The following is a 23,509-nucleotide window of genomic DNA, read 5'->3' as shown; positions in this document are numbered from 1 at the left end:
AAGGAGGCCATGTTAATTTACGTAATCCAATTCCGTAATTTATAGGCACTTTTTTTTCGTTTTATGTTGGGATGTTTGGCCAATAACAATTACATTGCATGTGGTGGGGGGGTGGGGTGGGGGGGTTTCTCCTGTAGGACCAGAGGGAACGCAGAAACTCCACGCAGAAAGGCGCCCCGAGTCGGGAATCGAACCCAGGGCCTCGGGTTCGACAGCTGTTCCCGTTTCCTCTACCAGTGCCAATGACAACCATGCTGCTCGGCCACTGCTGGGAGACGCTCACTGGATATTAAAGGGGGGTGGGGGGGGGCTCATGCTGCATCAGGAGCCACTCTGACCCCCCCCCCCCCCCCCGGCGCGCGGTCGTCAAGAGTGGCTTGAAAGGAGCCGGTGGACTTGAATGAAGGGACCGTAATTTGCGCGTCCTTCGGAATAACAACAGCAACAACAACGATGACAGCAACAACAACAACGACGATGACAACAACGATGACAACAACGACAACGATGACAACAACGATAACAACAACGATGACAACAACGACGACAACAATAACAACGATGACAACAACAACAACGACAACGATGACAACAACGATGACAACAACGATGACAACAACGACAACAACGATGACAACAACAACAACGACAACGATGACAACAACGATGACAACAACGACAACAACGATGACAACAACAACAACGACAACGATGACAACAACGACAACAACGACAACAACGATGACAACAACAACAACGACAACGATGACAACAACGATGACAACAACAACAACAACAACGATGACAACAACGATGACACAACAACGGCCCCTTCCCGTAATCTTCTCTCCGCCACCGCATCCACGCAGCACTCTGGCAGCGAGCCACGGAGGGGTGGAAAGGTCGAGCCGTGTAATTGAAGTGGGGTTGGCCCCAACAATCGAGTGCACTGGGCTTGCTCATCATATTAACTTTTTGTTTAGCTCTTCCTGAGTGGGCCCGTGGGGCCGATGCTGCGTGCGTGTGTGCACGCACGTGTGTGCACGCACGCACGCATCCGTGCGTGCATGTGGCAGCGTGCGCGAGTGTGTGTGTGTGGTGCTGGCCACCCACCCCCTCGCGTGCTGTGCCGGCCTTTATAGGTGCTCGCTAACAGCACTTGCCCCAACAGTCTGTTAAGGCTATACGGGTATCTTTGTCTTTTGAGTATGTGTGTGTGTGTGTCAGTGTATTGGTATGCGTGTGAGTGTGGGGAGCGGGAGTGTAGTGGTTAGCGCGCTGTGCTACGAACCCGGTGACCCGAGTTCGATTCCCGCTCACGGCCAACACCAGTGGCGATTATCTGAACAAGTCTTGGGCCTCCTCCCCTAGGTCGACTCAGCCTCAAATAAGTACCTGGTGCTGTGTGTAAAAACATCCCCATTGGGGAGACAAAGGCGGCCGGGCGTGATGCTGGCCACCGACCCCGTCGTGTACCGTGCCGGTCTTCATAGGTGCTCACTAACAGCACTTGCCCTAAAAGTGTATTAAAGCTACACGGGGGATCTTTGTATTTTTATGCGTGAGTCAGTGTATTTGTGTGTTTGGAGCGGTAGAGTAACGGTTGGCTTCGAACCTGACGACCTGAGTTCGAATCATGCTCACGGCCAACACCAGTAGCGATTATCTGAACCAGTCCTGGGCCTCCCCTAGGTCGACTCAGCCGTAAATGAGTGCCTGGTGCGGAGTGTAAACATCGCCACTGGGGAGACAAAGCCTGCCGGGAGTGGTGTTGGCCACCCACCCACTTAATGCGCCGTGCCAGCCTTAATAGGTGCTCGCTAACAGCACCTGCTCCGAAAAACTGCTCAAGGCTACATTGGGGATGTTTGTGTGTGTGTGTGTGCGTTAGTGAGTGAGCGTGCATCTTTGCGTGGGTGTGAAGGGTTGTGCGTACACCGGCTCCTGTGTGTGTGTGCGCACGTTCTGGACAGTGTAATTTACGTGTACGCTTGTTCGGATGTTTGTGTAGATTTGTGTGTGTGTGTTTGTGCACTTGTGCGTGGGTGTTCCTCGTTAACGTAGTGCGGAGGAGTTGTGGTTATTGCACAGACCTTACGGTCCCGCCCGTGATGCACCACACCCGTGACAATTTGTGATCCCGAGTCTGCTCTGGGCCACACCTAGGTTGACTCGACCTGAAAATGGTGTCTCGCTCTATTTCCGCACGGTACACGTGTGTGTGTGTGTGTGTCCACACACACGTTTACGTAATGCACGTGCGTTTAAATTTGCATGAGGGTGGGTTTGTATGGTCTGACTTTTACTCAATAGAGCGTGCGTCTGTGAATGCGTGCGTCCAAACATGTGCTTGTGAATGTGCGTGTGCATGCGTGGGCAGCGGTAGTGCAGTGCACTGTGGTCCGGACTTGGCAATCCGACTTTGATTCCCACTCGCGACCAATTACATCGGCGAATATTAGAACCTGGTCCTGGCCCTCCCCTACGTCAACTCGACCTTAACTGAGTGGCCGGTGCGGTGTGCAGTAAACATCGCCACTGGAGAGACAAAGGCGGCCGGGCGGGGTACTGGCCGCAACACCCCTTCGTGTGCTGTGCCGGCCTTCACAGGTGCTCGCTGACAGCACTGGCCCCAAGAACAGCCTTTTAAAGGCGACATGGGGGGTCTTTGTTGCACGAGGAGGTGTTTGCGTGCGTACGTATTTGTGCGCGTGCATGTACGTGTGCGTGCATGTACGTGTGCGTGCATGCTTGCGTGTCTGTCTGTATATGCTTATGAGTGCGTGTGAATGTGTGCACGCGTTGTGGTGACCCGAGTTCGGTTCCCGCTCACGTCCAACACCAGTGACTATTATCTGAACCGGTCCAGAGCCTCCCCTAGGTCGACTCGACCTCGAATAAGTATCCGGGGCGGTGTGTAAACATCACCACCGGGGAGTCAAAGGCGGTGGGCTGCGGTGTTGGCCACCCCCACCCCCTCGTGTGTCGTGCCGGGCTTCGTGGGCGATTGTCGCTCACAGCATTTGCCACCAACATCCCTTCAAGGCTAATACCGTGGGGAGCTTAATTTTTCATTAACAAAAAGGTTATTGGGTTAGAGCGCGTACGTATGAATGTGTCGTAACCCTCCACCACCCGACACAGCCGGTAAGGTTTGTCACGTAAACAACGCGCCAATTAGTTAATGCTCCAGCCCACCGGGGTGTTGTCGAGTAAATCCGCAACATTTACAATTTGAGTAGCGCGACGTTTCGCCGGTAATTACATCCGGCACCATCGGGCCATTTGCCACTATTCTGGTAAATAGTGCACGCACGCACACGTACTGTATTCTGGCAAATCGCCCGATGATGCTGGATATAATTACCAGCGAAACGTCGTATTCAAATTGTAAATGTTGCAGACTTACTCTCCAACAGTAACTAATTGGCGCGCGTTGTCGACGTGACGATCCTTGCCGGCTGTGTCGGGTGCTGGAGGCTTACGACACATTTCTATGCTCACGCGATCTAACCCAAAAACCTTCATTGTGAATAATATTTGTGGCGAAATCCTCCTCCGTATTGAAACTGTCTTTGGCTTTGGCACTCTCCAGAGCTTCACATGCGCCCGTCGCGCCTTGTGAATGTGGTCGGCGGTGGTGGAGGGGGGCCGCGCCGGGGGGATCCGCGTGCGACGCTCGTTATTTTCTCTCCGCCAAGCGGTAATGCGAACGGCGTGCGCGCGTCGTGGCGGCTTGCGTGGGCGGCTCACAATAACTTTGCCCTGACTCAGTTCCTCTCGCTTGCCAACCACGGACGTGCGCTCGCTCCTTCGCCCGTTGAGTCACTCATTCCACCAAAATGTCATCCCGAAGGACTTGCGCGGAAGTCGCGTTTTGAAAATTGGGAATTTATTTTTTGCTGTTGACGCGGGCAGACGGACGGAACACCGTGACGCTTGCTGTTATTTTGAGGCTCTTCACGGCGGTAACGATAATCACGTTTGAATAATCGGCAGGATTACTCTTGCTGCGGGAATGTGGAATTTGCGCCGCTGGTTGAGGCCTGCTGCTGGAGATGAGTGCTACCTCACGTGCTCACTTGAGGTTTGTTTGTAAATGAAGCCAGTTCATATCAAGTGTTTACCTGCTCAAGTGGTAGTGGAAATTCCACATTCCCTTGGAGGTGACCAGTTGCCGCATTAATTCATTAGATATTGTCACATGACCTGAGGCAAACGCACAGATAGAAGCAAGGCTGTTTTCTGCCGTTGATACAAACCTTTCATGGTTTCGAAGCATAATTAAACTGTGGTTCAAATGTAAAGTTAATTCTGTAGAGGTCAGGGTACGGTCCTGTCCAACTATAAGCGACTCATTTACCAATCTGTTGATAAAATATGGAGGGGTTGCCAGGACTCAAATTCCCTGATCCCTTTCCCGTTCCGATAGCGTACGCGTACACCATGAAAACGAAATCAGAAGTGAAAATAAAATAAAAATCGGTACCGAGGCTCCCACAATGCCACGCGGGAGGGAATGTGGCACAGTTTGGCGCCAGCTGTCACAGAGTGCGGTCGTGTCGCTACGGTTCTCTGCGGTGAGTAACAATGTTTTTAAAAACAGCGGCGCTACGCCTCTGTAAATAGAATGAACGCCGAGCTGATTGCGCGTTCCGAGATTCAGCGGTGAACGGGACACCCACCCTGCGACTTGCCTATGCCTCGGAATGAGAAAGGCTTAAGATTAGTTCCGGCGAAGTAGCCATGTGGTTCAAGGTTCACAGCAAAGATCTGAAACCTGGTGAGATCTTGCGCTCCATTCTGGGTTTCAGCCACCTATGATAAAACCCGATTTTAAAAAAAAATTATTAGTTTGATGGATTCAGCGCTCTCACCAAATGACTACGTGACAACATCCATCGCATTCCACGTTGATTGTTCCGCTTACTTGAGAAACAATCGAGCATCTGATAATTCAAATGATCACGTTGAATATCACGCATGGAACGTTCCTCTCTGGAACAGGGCGCATGGGCAGCTAGTGTGCCCACGTGGTGTTTGGTCGAAAAAGGCCACGTGAAGGTAGCTCAGCAGTAGTTCTGTGATATCTAGTTCTACGGGCCATCCTCTAACGCACGGGGTGAGGCATTGCCCTGCCAGGACGACCGAATGTCACAAGCCATGAGGCCGGGAGTACAGATGTAATTACATTGCGGGGAAAAATATTAAATGTGTCCATTAAAATTAATTAACGTTCATGTTGAGTACCATTTCCTCTTTAATTGCTTACACTTTGGCGTTTAAAAATCGGCCAAATCGCTGTGAGAAATAGAAAACAGAAGAAGAACGTTTTTTTGAAGTAATGGGTAAAATATTTCAAGAGGCCGTGCTCGCAATTCGCAGCGTTCGGTGCGTTCACACTCGAGCTGTTTTTTTTTTTAAACGGCCACGGTTAACCGGTCCATCATGCGAACCCCGCGAGTTTGTTTTGTTAATGCCGTTGCCGCCACGCACTTACATCTCATCGGTGACTTTACCCGACCGTGTTGCAATGCGAATGACATTTGACGCATCCGTCGCGCTCTCAAACATCGTTACTCACTCTCCTAATGGAGGTTAAATGAAACGCGCTCGTTGATGTCTTCAACAAGTCCGTAATGGAGCTCGACTTGGGTTCAGCCGAGTGCAGCCGCGGCGCTTGCGTCATCGCCTCGCGGGACATGCGCGCACTCCCGTGGTCCAGGTGGGGTTGATGGATCGCACGGAGATTACCACCGCGCTGTGAGACTTCTGGCTCACCGGCCGTGAAGTGGCCGGCAGGTGCGGACCTCTCTTGAGCGTCGGTCTTCGAAGCGTGCGTGGTTATTTTTACGGGTGCGCTGGTTTTCTTCCCAACATGCAACAGAGTGGCATCTCGCGGGGGCAGTACGGCGAGCGGGTAGCTTGCCGACGCGTCCGTACGGAGGTTTGAGTTGCTTTCCCCACGGTTGACATCGCCTACTTTCGGCTTTTGTCCACATGCCGACACGTTGTCAATTTACGATTTGGCCAAGCGTCCTAACGGAGGAGCGTACTGAAAATGAGTCGTGAGACTTCCTGGGTTAATGAAGCCAAATCAACAAGATGCAAAGTCATCACCGCTGGTGGCTCTGGTGGCAATTCCACATTCCTCTGACCGAGGCCAGTCTCTTTCCCATGTGTACATGCACATTGGAATTCTGCAATTACATTACAAAGGATTTGGGAAAACTGGGTCTGGTGTGTATCAGAGTCAGAATATTTATTTATCCTGGAGAAATCCGATGAGTTATGAAGCTCTTTTTCACAGGTGTCCAGTAGGGGCAGGTCAGAAAGTTACAACAACAACAACAAACACAAACAAAAACAATAGGAGTGCAAAGTATAGGAAAGGTAAGCAAGTCCACTATAAATAAATATACTGAAACTTCACTATTTTTATTTTACCAGATAATGTCCACTGAGCTCTATAGTTATTTTTCAGAAGCGACCTGGCCACAAATGATAGCTCAGCAAAGCGGCTTATCATCACGTGAGAATTGATATCAGCAGCCAAACCATCCCTGCACACTCGACCGTTGCACGTTAGATACCCCGTTGTTCCGATCAACGCGAGCCGTCTGTGCCGCCACGCTGTGATTGGTCATCGGCGTGAATACGCGGAAACCTTCTTTCGCCCGCAAGGCAAAAGCAGTTACGGGGCGACTCCTCGTTTAACGCCGATAAATGCGTTCCTGAAAAGTGCCGTGTCAAGCGAGGAATCGCTGTTATGTCACATTAACGGCGGGGAGGGCATTTGATTTGAATCAAATTCGTGCTATAAAAGCAGCCTGCGGTCACCCCGTGGCTGCTGCACAGAGAAGCAAGAATGAGGGCTACGCCGCCGCTTGTACCATTTCGTTTCCGCGCGTGAGCCGTGCAGCTCAAGAAAGTCGTCGTCGTCGTCGGTCGCGGCGCACGTCGGAACGGCGCACGTTCCGCTTTGTAACGGTGCGCCGTTTCCGCATTGTGCAAAAAGTGTTCCCGGGTAGAAGAACCGCGTCGTATTGTGAACACCACGCGTTAAGCGATGACTTACCGTCAAAAAAAAGATCGGCTGCAGATTTGGTCAACGGCGGTGGCTTCAAGCAGTCGAACCACAGTGGCCAAGATCGGACGTGCTGTATATATAGTTGACTTTGGAGGCTGGTGGATCACACAGATCTGTGAAACTTCTGCAATCCATCTGTGCGGCGCTTTGGATGATGTCGCTCGTATGCGTGGGTTTTCTCCGAGCGCACGGTCGGATTCAGCGTCCTCCTGAAAAGGGTCTTGAGGCTCACTTGAAACTCTCCCGTATAAAAACAAGGTGTTCTTCGTATATTATGGATCTAACTTAAGCTTCTTTAATGGAAAGCCACGTTTCAATTCCACCTTCTACCTAACACGTTTCTATTGAACACGCGTGTCCTAAATTGTACCGCTTTCTGTCAGTGTCGATAATTATCCTCTAGCCTAACGTCATTCTTTTTTCACGTCGTCATCATCAACATCTCTTCCCCTTGTTCTTCATATTTGTCTGCCGCGAAGCGTTCGCAACCCCCGTGTCACTTTTTCCACATGTGCTTCCCATTTAAAGTTCGCCGCTTCTCAAAATTGCAAATTACCCAGCGACTACTTTTTGGAAAAGAAAAAAAATAGAAAATACTGTAATAACACTCATTTCCTTGCACGGGTATCCAGGTCTCGCACGTTCACAATATTGCATCTGAACGAGCGGGCCGCTGGCTTCTAAGCGAAGGAAATTGAGTTAAGAGTACTTTGGGATGATGGTTGCTGGGTGGCTAAGGGGGGGGGGGGGGCGCCTGTACCGTGCCGGAGATGCCGAGCCATCACCGCCGATATGCAGAGTTTGTTTGAATCTGTCACCAGCCCCACCCGTCTTAGGGCACTGCGGTAGCGAGATGTTAACTACCTCGCCTGGTATACAGGAAGTCGTGGGTTCGACCCTGATGCCTGTATATTTGTAGTTTGCATGGTCTCTCTCCCCGTGGTCACGTGGATTATTCTCCCGGTCCTGCGGTTTTTCCCTCCACATTTAGAAACGTGTATTTGGCTGCTATTCATTTCCACGTGATTAGCAACTTCATTGGGCTATCAGTTTGTGGCCAGATCGTTTCGGAAAAAGAGTTATACAGCTCATTGGGCCTTACCTGGTAAAATAAAAATAGTTAATTTATTCTTATTTTTTTGTACGACTGATGTAGATGCAGAGCAACAACTACAATTTTACATTCAGGTGGTGGCCAAGCCAAGCTAACCGCGTCAGGAGTAGCGAGCGGAGTGTATCCTCGCCGTGGTGTCTCCTCAGTATCTGTGGATCGGGCGTAGCATCGTTGTACGTTGTGCGATCTGTTCTAGATGACCACAGTCGCAGCACACGACTGGGGAGTTTGTATTTTCCTTATCGCAGCCGCCTGTGATTGAACCGAGCGAGTTGATGGACCCAGCTCAGATGCCAACCACTGTCCTGTGTGGAAAGCCACAACACTAACTTCGCCTTCATTAAATCTCTGACAAGGAAACACACTTCAGTGTTTACTAACATGCGACCAAGACTCTTCATAGGGCTTGTAACAGCGGATAAAGGATGTCAGTGGAATGGACGGACCTCATAAGTACCGCTGTAACAACGTTTTCTTGGACAGTGCTTACGAATGAGAGATATCTTCGTCTCTCGACATCAGCGCAATTAGAAGACATGTCCAAAAAACAAAGCAGCTCAGAGGCCGTTTGGTGGGATCCGCAGACTCGAGACGACACATCGATTCAACCATTTACGTTGATCCTAACGCTCGCAATGCACACCGAGGATCTTTCGCACCCTACGTAGCCAACTATGTGCTAATCGGGAGGTGCAAACGGTTCGTTCACTAAACGTAGGTGTCCGCGGTGGCTAGGAGATATTAACCACCTCACGATGATATGCGGGAAGTCGTGGGTTCGATCTCAACCCTGACGTCTGTATATTTGGGGTTTGCATGTTCTCTCTCCCCGGAGTATTTTGGCTGCTGTAAATGTCCACGTGATAAGCCACTTTGCCGAGCTATCATTTGCAATGGGTCGCTCGTTTAAAAAAAAAAAGCTACGTATCTCAGTGGGGCCTTACCTAGTAAATAAAAATAATGTGTTTGTTTATTATTTTAACAGGTTCGTTCACTAAACCCATTATTGCGATAGTTTCGTTACATAAACCCACTGTTTTCCTCCCCGCTCGTCTGCGAGTGCAGATCCTGAAAGAGGGCGACTTTCCCGCGCGTCCTGGGCCAGCTTCGCGCCCGGATCAAGCCGCGGGACGAGCGCAAGGAGGGCGACTTGCAGCCCGCCGACATCCTGCAGCTGCTCCTCTTCGTCTACTCCCTCATTGGCTCGTCGGCCCCCGGTGGGCGGGACCAGGAGCGGGAGGAGGCGGAGCTCCAGGAGGCGCTGGGCCAGGTGCTCGCTGAGCAGGGCTGCCTGGCGGACACCTGCCGGGACTTTGCAGGTAAACAAAATCCCGGTGTTTTGGTTTTTTTGACTCGGGCGCTGTTTGTTGTTGTTTCAAATAAATACTTGCGATCGCTTAGGACGGTGTTTGACAGGGGGCTAGAACGACGATGCATCGATACGTTGACGAATGGTCACGTCGGCTCGCGATGGACGCTGCCACAGCGGTGCAGCGGGTTCGGTGCAGCGGATTTGCGGCCCAGAAGTCGCCGGTTCGATTTGATCGCCTCCCCCCCGCGGGCCCGGCAATTGGAACGACGATGGGGGTGAGGTTCCTCATCGTCCCCACCGCCGCCACCGCCACCTCTGTCCGCCCAGCAGTGTAAATGGGTGAACAGCTGTTGTTTTTCACAATCAACGTTTTTGGGTTTAGATCGCGTTATTTATAAATGTGTCGTAATCCTCCTGGCCGTGTCGGGTGGTGGAGGGTTACGACACATTTATAAATAACGCGATCTAAACCCAAAAACGTTGATTATGAATAATATTGGTCGCGAAAGCCTACGTGTTAAGCTGTTGTTATGGGAGCAAAGCGTGGGTATTCCCTCTTCTTCATATTCATCTGGCCAGCGTGGGAGAGTAGGCCACAGTACACCAGGCATGGGTGGAGTGACCCGTTCCTGCCCGAAAAAATGATCATGAAATATTTAGCGAGTTCGTTAAATAAATGGTTCAAACATGTGTATTGAATTCATCTTCTTGGTTCTTTCGGTAAAGTCACGTAGAAGACGGTCAGACTGTCTTCTCGACAGACCTGTTCTTCACCTGAGGACGGCTGCTTGCGTTGTGGCCGAAACGTCGTGAGAATTATTTCATTATGTTTTATTTTTATTCTTTTATTATTTCCATTCTACGTGACTTAACCGAAAGAACCAAGAAGATGAATCCCTGTAGTCACGAAAGCTTTAAATCGAAATGTATATTGGACCCATAATTTCGTTTATGGGCACTGGCACACTCTATTTACATGCTCCCCTTTGCAAAAGGAAACTGTAAGCACCTGAAGCTGATTTCACTCTTGGCGTAGCCATGCCCAGGCTACCAGCTGTTCCTGTTTGAGGGAAGAGATTCCCCTCCTTATTGGTTGATTGCTGCATACCCCACATTTAGATTTCTATTTTGTTGGCCTGTGCTGTGTGCGATGGCAAACATTGTAGCAAACTGATCCAACACAGTACTGCATTTCTCATAAAAACGTCAAATCTAAATCTTACAACTGGATGGAGTCCATAACCATCACCATTGCCAAGCAATTAATCAGTCGCTGGATTTCCACAGTAACTATGGCCATGTGATGATAAGCCACTTCGTTAAGCTATCATTTGTGGCCAGTTAACTTGTGAAATATAGCTAATAGCTCAGTGGGCCTTACCTGGCAAAATAACAAATTGTTTAGTTTTTGATTTAAAACTTTCGTGACTGCAGGGATTCATATTCTTGGTTCTTTCGGTAAAGTCACGTAGAAGGGAAATAATAAAATAATTAAAATATCAAACAATTAAAAAAATTATTGCTGTGGATTTCACACCTGATGATGATTGCTGCTTGTGTTGCAGTCGAAACGTCGTGAGAATTTTTATTGTTTAATATTTTTATTATTTTATTATTTCCCCTCTACGTGACTTTACCGAAAGAACCAAGAATGTGTTTAGTTTTAGTTTGTTTCTTGATTTATTCTTAGTGATTTGCTTACCTTCCCTATACTTTGTGCACTCCCGTCCTTTCTTGTCTGCATTGTTTGTTGCTGTGACTTTTTGGCCCGCCCCGCCTGGACATCTGTGAAAAAGAGCTTCATAGCTCATCGGATTTCTCCAAGATAAATCAAAGATCCCGAATCGGATTAGCTCTATCCAAAGGAACGATTTCCCTTCACCCCTGACGCACGATACTGCAATGGTCTTCAGGGTTCAGAGGCAACGTGTGTTGACTTTCGTACTTTTCGTGTTTTCCCCCTTCGCGAATTCCTCCCCTATTTTTGGTGTCAGAAAATTATCATCAGGCAGCTCGGGGCACGCACCTTGTTTTGTTGGAGTTCTCCGAGTTGGCAGCAGCAGCAGCTGTGTTTACAACGTCGGCCTGCACGTCTCCTCGTGCGTTCCCCGCCCCCCCCGCGAACGGCATCACCGCCGCCGTGGGGTGAGAGAGAGAGAGAGATCCGCCGCTCGGTCGACTCGGAATGAAATTGAGCTTTGGAGCCCCGAGATCAAGCCCGCCGTGGATTAGGTTACGTGCGTGCGCATCGAGGGTCGACTGGCGGTGAACGGTTTGCGCGGGTGGCCTTCTTTGCCGGGTAGACTCCGACGCAAGTGGGCCACAGTCTCAGGAATTAAAGCAAAAAATTCATAATAAATTGTGACGCTGCTTCAGGCGGTATTACACGAGCAGACACTGCAACAGCAAGGAGTTTAACGCGTCCGTCCATAATGCTGTGTGCGCCTTAAGAGGATATATTCTACTATAGGTCACTGGGTCGTACTTCAAAAGCAGGGAGATAGGGAGGCCAACGAGACTCCATGAGTAGAATTTGACACGTTTAGTTTTAAGATACATTAATAGCATGGGCCCATGACATTTCGTGCATTCCTATGTTTCACTATTACTATAATGTTGTTATTGTTCACTATTATTATCATATTACAATTATTCTTCATAGAGGTTTTTTGGGTTAGATCGCGTCAATTTATAAATGTGTCGTTAAAACCCGCCACCACATTCACGATTATTACAACATTACTTTTCACTATTATAATATTACTTTTCACTATCATTATATTAACTTATAATTTTACTATCATGCACTATTATTCTATCATTATTCACTCAGTATCTCTGGCCTCTCTATCTCTCTGCTATGCAGAAGGGCCATTTCCTGTGTTATTGTGTGTTAATGTGGTGTGTTACTGTGTGTTAATGTGCTGTGTTACTGTATGTTATTGTGGTGTGTTACTGTGTGTTAATGTGGTGTGTTATTGTGGTGTGTTACTGTGTGTTAATGTGGTGTGTTATTGTGGTGTGTTACTGTGTGTTAATGTGGTGTGTTATTGTGGTGTGTTACTGTGTGTTAATGTGGTGTGTTATTGTGGTGTGTTACTGTGTGTTAATGTGGTGTGTTATTGTGGTGTGTTACTGTGTGTTAATGAGGTGTGTTACTGTATGTTATTGTGATGTGTTACTGTGTGTTAATGAGGTGTGTTACTGTGTTACTCTGTGACTTTGTGTTACTCTGTGTTACTGTTACTGCCCTGTGTTACTGTGGTGTGTTACTGACAGTTTTTGCCATTTGAATCCTCTTGAGTGCCCCCTAGGTTGACTCGGCATGAAATGAGCTCGGTATAGCGGCGGCGGTGGCAATGGCTGTCCCCCCCCCCTCTGCTGTGCGCTGGGCCAAAAACATTTTTTTTATAATTTTTCCATGAGCTACTGCCGGGAGGGATGCTTCCATGGCCATAAATCGGGGCCTGTTTGACCTTTTGTTTACTTCATCCTCGAGACCTCGCATCCCTAAATGTCCCTCGCCAAGCGCCCGCTAAAATAACAACTGCAATATAAGAGGATGTAGTGCAGAGGAGTTCGTAAACGAGAAATTCTTCGAGCGTTTAAGATGAGACGTGCGATGAAGCACCGTCGCTGTCGCCCGTGACGGATAGCACTGCCCTGATTAAGTGCGATGAGCGAGACAAAGGCGCGATTCAACGGCTGCGGGCGTTAATTGTGCTCGACAAAGCAGTCCTGCGTTGCCCGTGCGGATGTCTGGGGTTCGACTCCGCGCGGCTGTCATAGCTGGGGCTGCGATCGGAGGGCCTCGCTCGCGGACGGAAGGGTTGTGCGTTTGGCTGAAAATCCTAGTCGGCTGGTCGACTCGGCCCATAATCTCTCTGGGGTCGATAAAATTAGGTACCGCTTTGTGGAGAGTGAGCAGTGATCGTCCCCTGGCCCAGTGACACCGATACGATTATACCGTGGTCTTTCCGAAACTCCAGTTTGGCTGACATGCCTAAACTGGAGTTTCGGTATAACTTATTATACAGAATTAGTTATGACATGCTACGTGCGCCTGATGATTGGTGAACTTGTGCTGCCTGGCGTAAAGAGGATGGAGGATCGGAACTGCAGCCCCTTTGTTCCACAATCTGGTCCAGGATTCCACGTCCACTCGTAGAGCAGGCTGCATCGCGCAGTCCTTCTGTGATCCGCGCATGAACTCGGAGGAGGTTGGCGAATTCGGCAAAACGCGGATTGGATTTTGGCCCCGGATGGCTGGAGTATTTAAGTTTTTAAGTGTTAATTAGATGCTGCAGAATTGCACTGAGACAGAGAGAGAGAGAGAGAGCTGAGCACATGGATCAGGGGGGCAATTCTCACGAGACGCATCACAGTAAGCGGGCTAAGGGCTGTTGACGCTTGACTAGCAGGGTACGAGGAGGGCAATGGAATAGCAGGCAAAGGAGGGAGCACGCCCACGAGGACAGCCACTGCGGAGGTGGAGCGACGAGGTCGGCTCTCGTGCAGGAGACAGACGGATTGTGGCATTGAAAGGACCGCGACGGGTGGCGACGGCGTGGGCAGCGGGCCTTCACCAAGCAGTGGATCGCTCGTGGCTCACGATAATGGTGGCACACTGTCCCCCCCGTCGCCGCACATTCTAAAACTATTTAAACAATTTTTTATTTCACCAGGTAAGGCCCACTGAGCTATTTCTGTCTTTTTAAGAAGTGGCCTGGCCACAATTGATAGCTGGGAATTTATAGCAGCGAAATACTCTTAAAAGCGTGATGTTGATTCTAAATGTGAAGGGAGAAAACGGAGCACCCGGAGAAAAATCCACGCGACCACGTGGTAGAGAGAACACGCATACACCAAATATACAGGCATCGTCAGGGTCGGGATCGAACCCACGATCTCCTGCCTACCAGGCGAGGGAGATAACATCTCCGCCTTCCGCCCCCCACGGCTGCGCCCCAATGATCCATCTTCTCATTCATGCACGGAACCTCACGCGCAAAAGCGTCGGAAACCGCGTTGACTTCCGTTGTGTGCCGCTCGGACGACCCCGCGGAGCGTGCCCGCCTGTGTGTTTACTCGTCAGCCCCGCGGCTCCCGCGCCGCCGTGTTTGAGAAAAGCGTCTGCGGGCCGTCCCGTGCGTGTAGCCTCCGGCGTCCCCGTGGCAACGCCGCGGTGTTATCCGGTGTGCGCGTGCGATATTTACGCTGCTCCCTGCGCCTCTCCGCGCTGCTGTGGTTTTTGTTACGGCCGGGCGTTTTTTTTTTCCCTCTTCAGTCGTCAGGGACACGCTGCTGACAAACGCGCGCACGCACGCACCGCACCGCACCGCCCCTCGTGGCGATCCGCTGCTGGAAGTGGGCCTCCCAGTAACCCCCCGTGTGGGTCCCTGGGGTCGTTTGACCATATTTCGCCACGCGTTTGTCAGAGCGGGTTAATGCAGGTAGGGGAGCATGGGCATATGCTGTACAACTGTTAGTTTTGCTGCGCTGTCCTCTGCTGCCAACCGATTAGCACGGTTGGCTTCGTACGGTCCGAAAGAATTTCAACATACGTGGAGCCGTTCCCTTCCCCGACCGCCGCTCCGTCTCGAATCGCCGGCCACCGTCCCTCCCAGCGGCGCGTACGGCCCTGGCCCGGTCACTCGGTGACTTGAACCAGCGTGCATTCGTTTTTTTTAAATCCAGATTTTAAACTCGTATCTCTCGAACGGCTTTTTGTGTTTTGTTTGTTGTCCTTCCCCCGGCACCTCCGATTAGCGCGGTTGGTGACCAGGGATGGTGGTACAGCAGTGGATCCTCAAGTCTGTCGGTGTGGAGTTGGAAAGTTCTCTAGTGATATGCGTTTGTGTGATAGACGTAGCCAACCGTGCTAATCGGATGTGCGGAGGAAGGACAACACACTTAAACACAAAAAGCATTTCTTAAGAAATTAGTTTTCAATCTATACTTAAAAGTGCACAGCTCCAGTAGTTTCCTAAATTTTGGAAGGAAGAGCGTTCCAGACGGCCGCAGAAGGCTACGTACGGTACGAAAGAAGTACGTACGTTCCTCTTTCTGTTTCTCAGTAGAATTTCAGGCGTGCATTTCTTCTCTTTGCTTCTTTGTGCACTTTCCACCTGTTGTCCCCGTGCATACAAAAAGACAAAGATCCCCCGTGCATAGCCTTAACAAACTGTTGATTTCAAGTTGTCTTGTAATTATACTGATTCAGGCAAGCCTGACGCTGCTGATGACACACCCGTGTGTCGAACCGGGCCAGAGTTTTGCTCGTGCCGAGTCAATGCTGGCTCAATTTACGCACACTCCCAGAAGGCCGTGGGGCCATTGGGTCGCGTAAAAGTGCGGAGAGGCAGATATATGTCGGAGACGTAATGTCAGCTTATCGAATTCGTAAGATAAAAAAAAATGTTTTTTTTAGGGTCTTGAATTGGACTGTAACAGTGGGACACTGCAATTCATTGAATCACTTATTGGGGGGGGGGGGCGGCCAGGGTTAGGGTGAATTGTTCCATCCCACAAAAGAAACCCGTGTATTTATAACAAGGACACGTGCACATTCTCACGTACAGGTCACACACCACGAGCGCTGCAGTGAGTCAGCCTTGTCCGCTCATTAGGAGGTGCCGTCGGCTCTTAAAGCCGCGCCGGTATTAACTTGACCTCCCGCTCGGATACATCTGTGAGGAATCATCCTTCTCCTCCTGGCCGCCGCCACGCTAAATCACGCCGCTCAATTCCGGCAGCGTTGCAAAGCCCCATCGGCGGAGACCGCGGCTGCCTCGCGCGTTGACGGTCGCGAGATGACACCGCCAAGATGGCCGCCAAGATGGCCGCCACGTTGTATGGTCAAGCAATGCCCCATGAGACCTGAACCAGCCCTGGGCGCACCCCCTTGACCAACCTCGCCGTGACGGGCGCGGTGAAGTATGGTCAATCCCCCCCCCCCACCACCCAGCAGTGGATTGACAATAGACAGGAACATATGATGAAGTATGCCAGCAACACAGCGAGTCACTCTGCCTGTGACCTCTCCCCTCAGGTGCTCCAAATGACGTGGGCATTTTTCAGTTGCCAAGATTTATTCCCGACCTCCGTTAAAGCGTGGGTGTCTGCAGAGAAATAATTTTTATTTTACGCCCCCTCCCTTGGGGGGGGGGGGGGTGGTGGGGGTGGTGGTGGGAAACATTATTTCAAATTTGCTGACAGAATTCCTGACTTGGATCTCGGGAAGCATTTCCAGAAGGCTTTGTAATCATCAGTTGCCTGCGGGAATTGTGAAATCAGCAGGAACACGCAACGTCGTTAATTTTATCGCGGGGTGCTGCCCGGCTATTTTTTAGCCGTTGACTTGAATCGGCGAAATGTATTTTTTTTCAGTATTATTTTATATTTATATATAGAGCGCCTTAGCTCTATAAGGTGCTCAACGTAGTTGAACAAAGCGGTGACAGAAACAGTGATTCGGTCGGCAGGGGCGGTGCAAGGGTTTGGGGAATGAGTGACCATAACAGAGGTCACACGGTGGGGGGGGAGTGGAGGGGGAAAGGAGTGGAGGGGCGAGGGGAGGGAAGAGGAAGGGGCAATGGATGAGAGGTGAACGAAGTTGGTCCTACGACAACAGCAACGAGCGCTGTTCGTTTCCCACAAAGCAGAACTCAAGCCCAGAGGGATGACAACGATGATGACAGTGATGATGATGATACAAGCCGAGTCAACCACCAACTGGGATTTGAGCTCTCAACCTTCCCGTCGTGAGAGTTTGAGCACTGTGCTACAGCCAGGTTACAACAACAAGATAACACGCAGGGTGATCACACCGACAAGTCACGTGAGACCGTGAATCACCGCTTGGGGGAAAAAAATCGTGCAAAGGAACATTTTTATTTGCGTGCGTTTGTCCTCTGATGTATTTAATTGGTGCGTATTGAAGCTGATGGATAGCAGCTGTCACGGGATGGGGAAAACAACATTTGCATTTTGCGAATAATCCTATTTGCTCCGATTTGCGTCTCCCAGTTTCTGGGCGAACCCTTTAAATCCACACGGGCAGCTTTCAATCGGGCGAGTCTCTGGTCGCGACGCACCTCGCCGCGGAAGTTTTGTTCGCGTTGGCCCGTCTCTCCGAGTCGTTGCCGTGGCCCCGCCGACTTGCCACCGAGACTAAATGACGGACGGGGCTGCTGAAGTGGAACGGGGCGGAGAGACCGATATTCAACGTCCCCTCGCCAAGATTAAAGCCGCAGCGCCGAGCTAACGGGATCCCGGCAAACGGAGCGCAGCGGCATAAATCTCGCGGCTTTAGCAGCGGCGCCTGCTTTGGGTTTGGACGTTGGACGTCGCCGATCGGCTTCGGTGCCGGCACCACGGCGCAGCCGGCACTTCCTGCCCACAAGCCCGAGTCAGCTGCGAAGGGGGTGGGGGTGGACATGTGAATGTGCACGAGCTGTAGAACCCGGCGACCCGAGTACGATTCCCGCTCACGGCCACCAACACCATCTTCATCTTCTTGTTTCTTTCGATCATCTGAGATTGGGAGAAATCCGGTTTAATTGGTTCTAATTGCAGAACCGCACTTCTCAACGATGGGCTTCATCCATTCCAAGCTAAGGAACTCACTGGCAGTGCCCACGATTGTGGAGGAGAAGCTCCTCGTGTTCATCAAGACCAACCTGCCCGCCGCATTCTACGACTACCCCGTGCCCGACGGCCCCCCCGAGTACGACAGCAGCACCGACGAGGAAGCAGCCTAAGCCTTGAATCAAAGCTTCGTATTCATTAAAACCAGGTTTTAATTCCCCGAAATCGGGTTTAATTGTATTAAAAAAAAAAACCGATGCCTGCCGCTGGAAAAATCGGGTTTTTTCCACCCACGCTCCGAACCTGCCGACCCCAGTACGATTCCCGCTCACGGCCACCAACACCACAGTGACGATTATCTGAACTGGTCCTGGGCCTCCCCTAGGTGGACTGAGCCTCAAATGAATACCTGGTATGGAGTGTAAACATCACCACTGGGGAGACAAAGGCGGCCGGGCGTGGTGTTGGCCACCCACCCGCCCTCGTGTGCCGTGCCGGTCTTCATAGGTGCTCGCTAACAGCACTTGCCCCGACAGTCTGTTCAGGCTATACGGGGGATCTTTGTCTGATCGTGGCCAGAGGTGATGTCCGCACGCTCGGGCGAGCGTAGAGCTATCGATCCGGCCTTGCCGGGCCGGTGGCTCCGCACGCTCTGCGATCCACGCGTTTACGAGGAGAGGTTTGTGAAACTGTCGCTTCGGCTTTCGTAGGTGGTCGAGGAGTGATGCAGTACAGCACGTGGATTCGTGAATCCGTCTGAGCAGAGTTTCGGAGGTTGTCCCCTCGTATGCTTGGTGGGTTTCCTCCGGGCACGCTGGGTTTTCTCCTGCATGCGAAGTATAAAACGCGACGAAGGAATTGGGCCACACACCCCAACAGAGCACCGTCTTTGACTCGAGTCTTGAGACCACCAATGTAGACTTATCACCAATGTTGGACGCCACGGTGGTTAGGGGATGTTAACTACCTCGCCTGGTATGCAGGAGGTGGTGATTTTGACCCCTACCCTGACGACTGCTGTAGATTTGGAGTTTGCGGCGTCTCTCTTTCTCCCCGTGGTCGTCGCTTGGATTTTTCTCCGGGTCCTCCAGTTCTTGCCTCCACGTTTATAATCAACATCACCACGCGTTTAGAGTATTTGACTGCTGTACATTTCCATACGATGATAAGCCAGTTCGTTGAGCTATCATATGTGGCCAGGTCGCTTCTGAAAAAGAGCTATATAGCTTAGTTGGCCTTACCTGGTAAAATAAAAAATTGTTTCTAGTTTTTTTAATACTTTTAAATAGTTTATCACGTTCCGAAAGTGGCCCCAGAAAGGCATCTAATCCACACTCGGATTAGAAGACAAACCTTTGATATTCGCTGCCAGGAGTGTTCGTCACCTGGCAATGAAACCAAACATCAGTATCAGCATCTGTATTTATCCTGGAGGAATCCGATGAGCTATGAAGCTCAGGGGTCAGTAAGTTACAACAAATAATACAAAAACACGATAGCAGTGCAAAGTATAGGAGAGGTAAACAGATGACTACCAAATTAATCAATAAAAGTATATAAAGTATACGAGTACAAATTATATAAAGTACTTGTACGCAGTGTTGGAATTTTCCACGTAAAATGCAAACGCCCACACAAGCGACTCGATTGATCAATCCGAACATGGCAAACCTATCGCTATCGTCTCCGTACGAGGTGGAAGAGCAGCCTCTGTTTGCAGTGCTAATGTAAGTCACGATGGGTCCTATTACAGCCGCGAGCGGAGCGCTGCGAGCATTGCTTGCGTGAACAAAAAACACGTGATGTTTATCCATCACTCGAGGCATTTTTGAGAAATAAAAAAAAATCCCCATCTTGCATGAGCTCTGTTGTGCTGCTTTCTCTTGGCCCACTGAGCCCCCAGGCATTTCCGTTGAATCCAAAGAAACACGAGGAGCATTCCTTCCCCCCCCGCCCCCCTCCCCCCCGTGAATAAGGACAGCCTCGCAATGGCGCGCGGTGTCGCGCCCACGGACGCTCGTAATTCCTTCGACCCCACGACGCGTGCCGCTGCGTTCTCTGTTGCCGCTGTTTCACTTTCATGCAGCTGTGCGTCCGACACGCGCGCCGGGCATCTCGCGCGCGCGTTACGCACGCGCGCGCGTGCGTCGCCACGCGCGTTACGAACGCGCGTGGATGTTTGACGCGCGGGCGGGCACATGCCTTGCGGCCAAGAGCGGTGTGTAATTAACCCTTTATCTGTTCCGGGACAGAGGCAAGTCGCAGGGTGGGTGTCCCGCTCAACACTGAATCTCGCAACGCGCAAGCGGACCCGGCGTTAAGTTTATTTCGGAAGGCACAGCAGCGCCGCTGTTGTTAAAGACACTCCGTGATAGCCGGCGGCAAGCTGTGCCACGCGCCCTTCCCGCATGGCCTTGCGGGAGCCTGAGTGCATCTTCCGACCTGAAGACTTACCGATAAAGTTATTTTAGTTTTTCTGTTCCCATAAGCTACAAGGACGTCGCCAGCACGCGAAAGGGTTAATGGTGGGGCTGCAGCGACTCGCTCATCGATCGGCTCGGATGGATTCCTACGCGAGGCACCACACGCATGGAATCGTGCGCATTTAGAATTAGATTGAGAAAAGGAATTGGCTTTAGCCTGTCTGCCAATGATGCAGGAAGATGCTGAGTTGTTCAAACACCAAATAGACACACACCTATTGCAAGGCGTCGAGTTTGCATTTGTACTGCTTTGCCTGTGTCCCCATATGCGCTGCTTGTATAGTGTTTCATAAACCATACATAATGTATTCTTTAGGCGCTCGGTTCGACGTGCGTGCGATGAGTGGTAGAATACATCTTTTATGAAATACCATTAGATACACGGTGCGTACATCATGCGGATAGAGCGACGTTACGTAATGCACGCGCGAGTAGTGCGGAGAAACGGGTGTGTAGGCGGTGCGACTGCACCGAGGCCCACGGGCCGGAGGGGCAACGGGCGCCGGGCTGCAAGGAGTCGAGAGGTCCAGGGACCATGCCAACCGCAGTCGTGCCACCGGCACACTAAAGACAAAGATCCCCCGGTGTTGTCCCTTAACGGACTGTTTGGGGCAAGTGCTGTTAGCGAGCAGCACCTGCGAAGGCCGGTACTGTGGCTGGCGCACGAGGGGGTGGGTGGCCAACACCACGCCCGCCTGGCCACCTTTGTCTTCCTCGCTCACACACCGCACACACAGCGCACGCCTCCACGGCTGGCAATGTACGGTACGTTCACGCAGCGCACACGCAGCGTGCACGCAAACCGCACGCAACCCGCACGCAACCCGCACGCAACCCGCACGCACCAACGAAGCGGGAAATCTCGTGGAGGCACTCGCTGCGACTGCCACGCGACCTCGGCCGACTCGCGCGATGAGTAAACGCGAAGCTGTCCGACGGTTTTTTTCCTCCCACCAGATAAAATATTCCGCGACTACCTTCCTTATACGAGCGCTTAGTAGTTTGTTTACTTTCTGAATGTTTGCTCTGGTCCAGCCGGCTTTCCGGAATCGCTGGCCCCTTCGCAGGGTGGAGGGGGGGGCATTGTTGGACACGGATGTAAATAAATACATTAATAAAAATGAGCCGCTTCTTTCGGGGAGCCTCTCTGCTCCGGGGCGGCTGGGGGGGGGGGTGAACATTAGGCACCACGATGGCTGCGTTTGCAGCCAGAAGCACGTGAGACCCCTTCCCCGCGAAGCAATGAACACGCCGGAACAGCATGGCCCAGGCAACTCGAAGGGGTGCGCCGGCTGAGAGAGAGACCTCTCGTGCAACCGCTCCACTTGCTTCGTAACCCTGCACAAGTTGGTTCTGTGCGGGGATGCGAGGACTTTGATTTCATGACCGTGAAACGGCCAATTAAGAGCGGGTGATGTAAGAGCTGTCAGCCAACGGTTGGAGTCAAGGTCCAGCTCAAAGTGTGTCCCTGCTTGACGGAGCATCGGTGGGAACTCATCTCCACGTGCAGCTCTGAAAGAAAGCGGTGGACACGTCCCTCCACCGGCCAGGTTCATCATCCTCTCCGTACAACGGTTGCCGTTGATCTCTCGCCAAGCGGTTCACGATGATTTTAGCGACTGCTTGACGCTGCGTCGCGATGACACTCCGTCGACCAATCCGAGAAAGGACCCGAGGTGGCCTCCAACGGTCGTAAAACGTTGGCACGCGTATCACAACGGGGCCTTCCTATCGCCCTGATCAGGCAAAGCGTGGTGGGTCCACGGAAAAGTCCTCCGTCTGACTCGAGGAGTTTATGGAGGGATGGAGGGAGGGCGGGCAACAGCTCCAGCCATCCTCGCGCAGTCCCTGCATCCACTCTCAGGCACCGGGAGAAGAAGAAGAAAAAAAACATTACAATAATAGGACACAAGCCCTGTACGCTCGGGCCCAGTGCCAAACATCTGGAGCTGCTTACACATGGGCCCAGTGTAGGAAACGCGATAAAAGGCAAGCAAATATATCTTTTTCACGTCAAAACACGGCAAGAGAGCGGCGTCCGATTGTGCTCTTTCATTATTATTATTATTATTGTTTAACATGTGCCCCTTTATTGTGGGCAAAAGTGCAAATGCTCATGCGGCGTGCGCTGCGTCGAGGATTTGCGCGTGCTTGAGTGGCCTGGCTTTGAAAGGGGGGCGGTCGCCCTCTCGTTTTGGAGAGCCATTGTTTACTTGTTTGGGCCGATATTCTCAAATATTACAAAAATGGTTTCGGTTGTATTTTATTAAAGGTCAGAGGGTGAGTGGAGCGGCGATGCGGTTGTTGGTGCACTGCACCTGCGAACCCGGCGACCCGATCCGATTCCCGGGCACGGCTTCTATCGTCGGCCCGCGATATCGGAAGCGTTTCTGGCCCAGCCTGTTGCCGCTGCTGCTGCTGCTACCGCCGCTGCTGCTACCGCCGCTGCTACTGCCGCTACCGCTGCTGCTGCTGCTACCGCCGCTGCTGCTACCGCCGCTGCCGCTACCGCTGCTGCTACCGCCGCTGCTGCTACCTCCGCTGCTGCTACCGCTGCTGCCGCTACCGCTGCTGCCCACAGCGACCAGCGTCTTCGCGCGAGCGACGGGCCGAGCGGTGCGTGTGCCGTGACCCCCGCGCGCTCCTCGGCTTGTGCCGTGTGGACATGCGGCATGGTTTGCCCGTTCAAGCGTAGCTCGATTTGAGTGTGTGGGGGTGGGGGGTCAGCCCTTATTTCAGTTGGCGGCCCGCTGTTTCGGTCACGGGGGCTATTTGACCATACTTTACCACGCTGGTCAGTGCGGTTTGGTGAAGGCGGGGAGCACAGATGTGGGGTGGGGAAGGTGTGGGGGGGTCGTAAGAGTACAGTACAACGATGGAGTTTTCCGCAACGCCCTATGCTGCTGTTGCCCACCGGCACG

At 51.6% G+C, this 23,509-nt stretch overlaps 1 protein-coding gene across 1 annotated transcript in view; it reads left to right on the top strand.

The window, feature by feature from the left end:
* The window catches only part of SCFD2 (sec1 family domain containing 2), a 131,215-nt gene that overhangs the window by 67,238 nt on the left and 40,468 nt on the right, over positions 1-23,509 (top strand). Inside the window, 2 exon segments of the mRNA XM_061552229.1 lie at positions 9,270-9,287; positions 9,289-9,523. Of these exon segments, the coding sequence (XP_061408213.1) occupies positions 9,270-9,287; positions 9,289-9,523 (253 nt within the window).

The sequence above is a fragment of the Lethenteron reissneri genome, chromosome 16 (genome assembly GCF_015708825.2).
Source record: "Lethenteron reissneri isolate LAM-NWPU_2019-01 chromosome 16, ASM1570882v1, whole genome shotgun sequence".
NCBI lineage: Eukaryota > Metazoa > Chordata > Hyperoartia > Petromyzontiformes > Petromyzontidae > Lethenteron > Lethenteron reissneri.
This window is presented reverse-complemented; position numbering and strand designations above follow the sequence as displayed.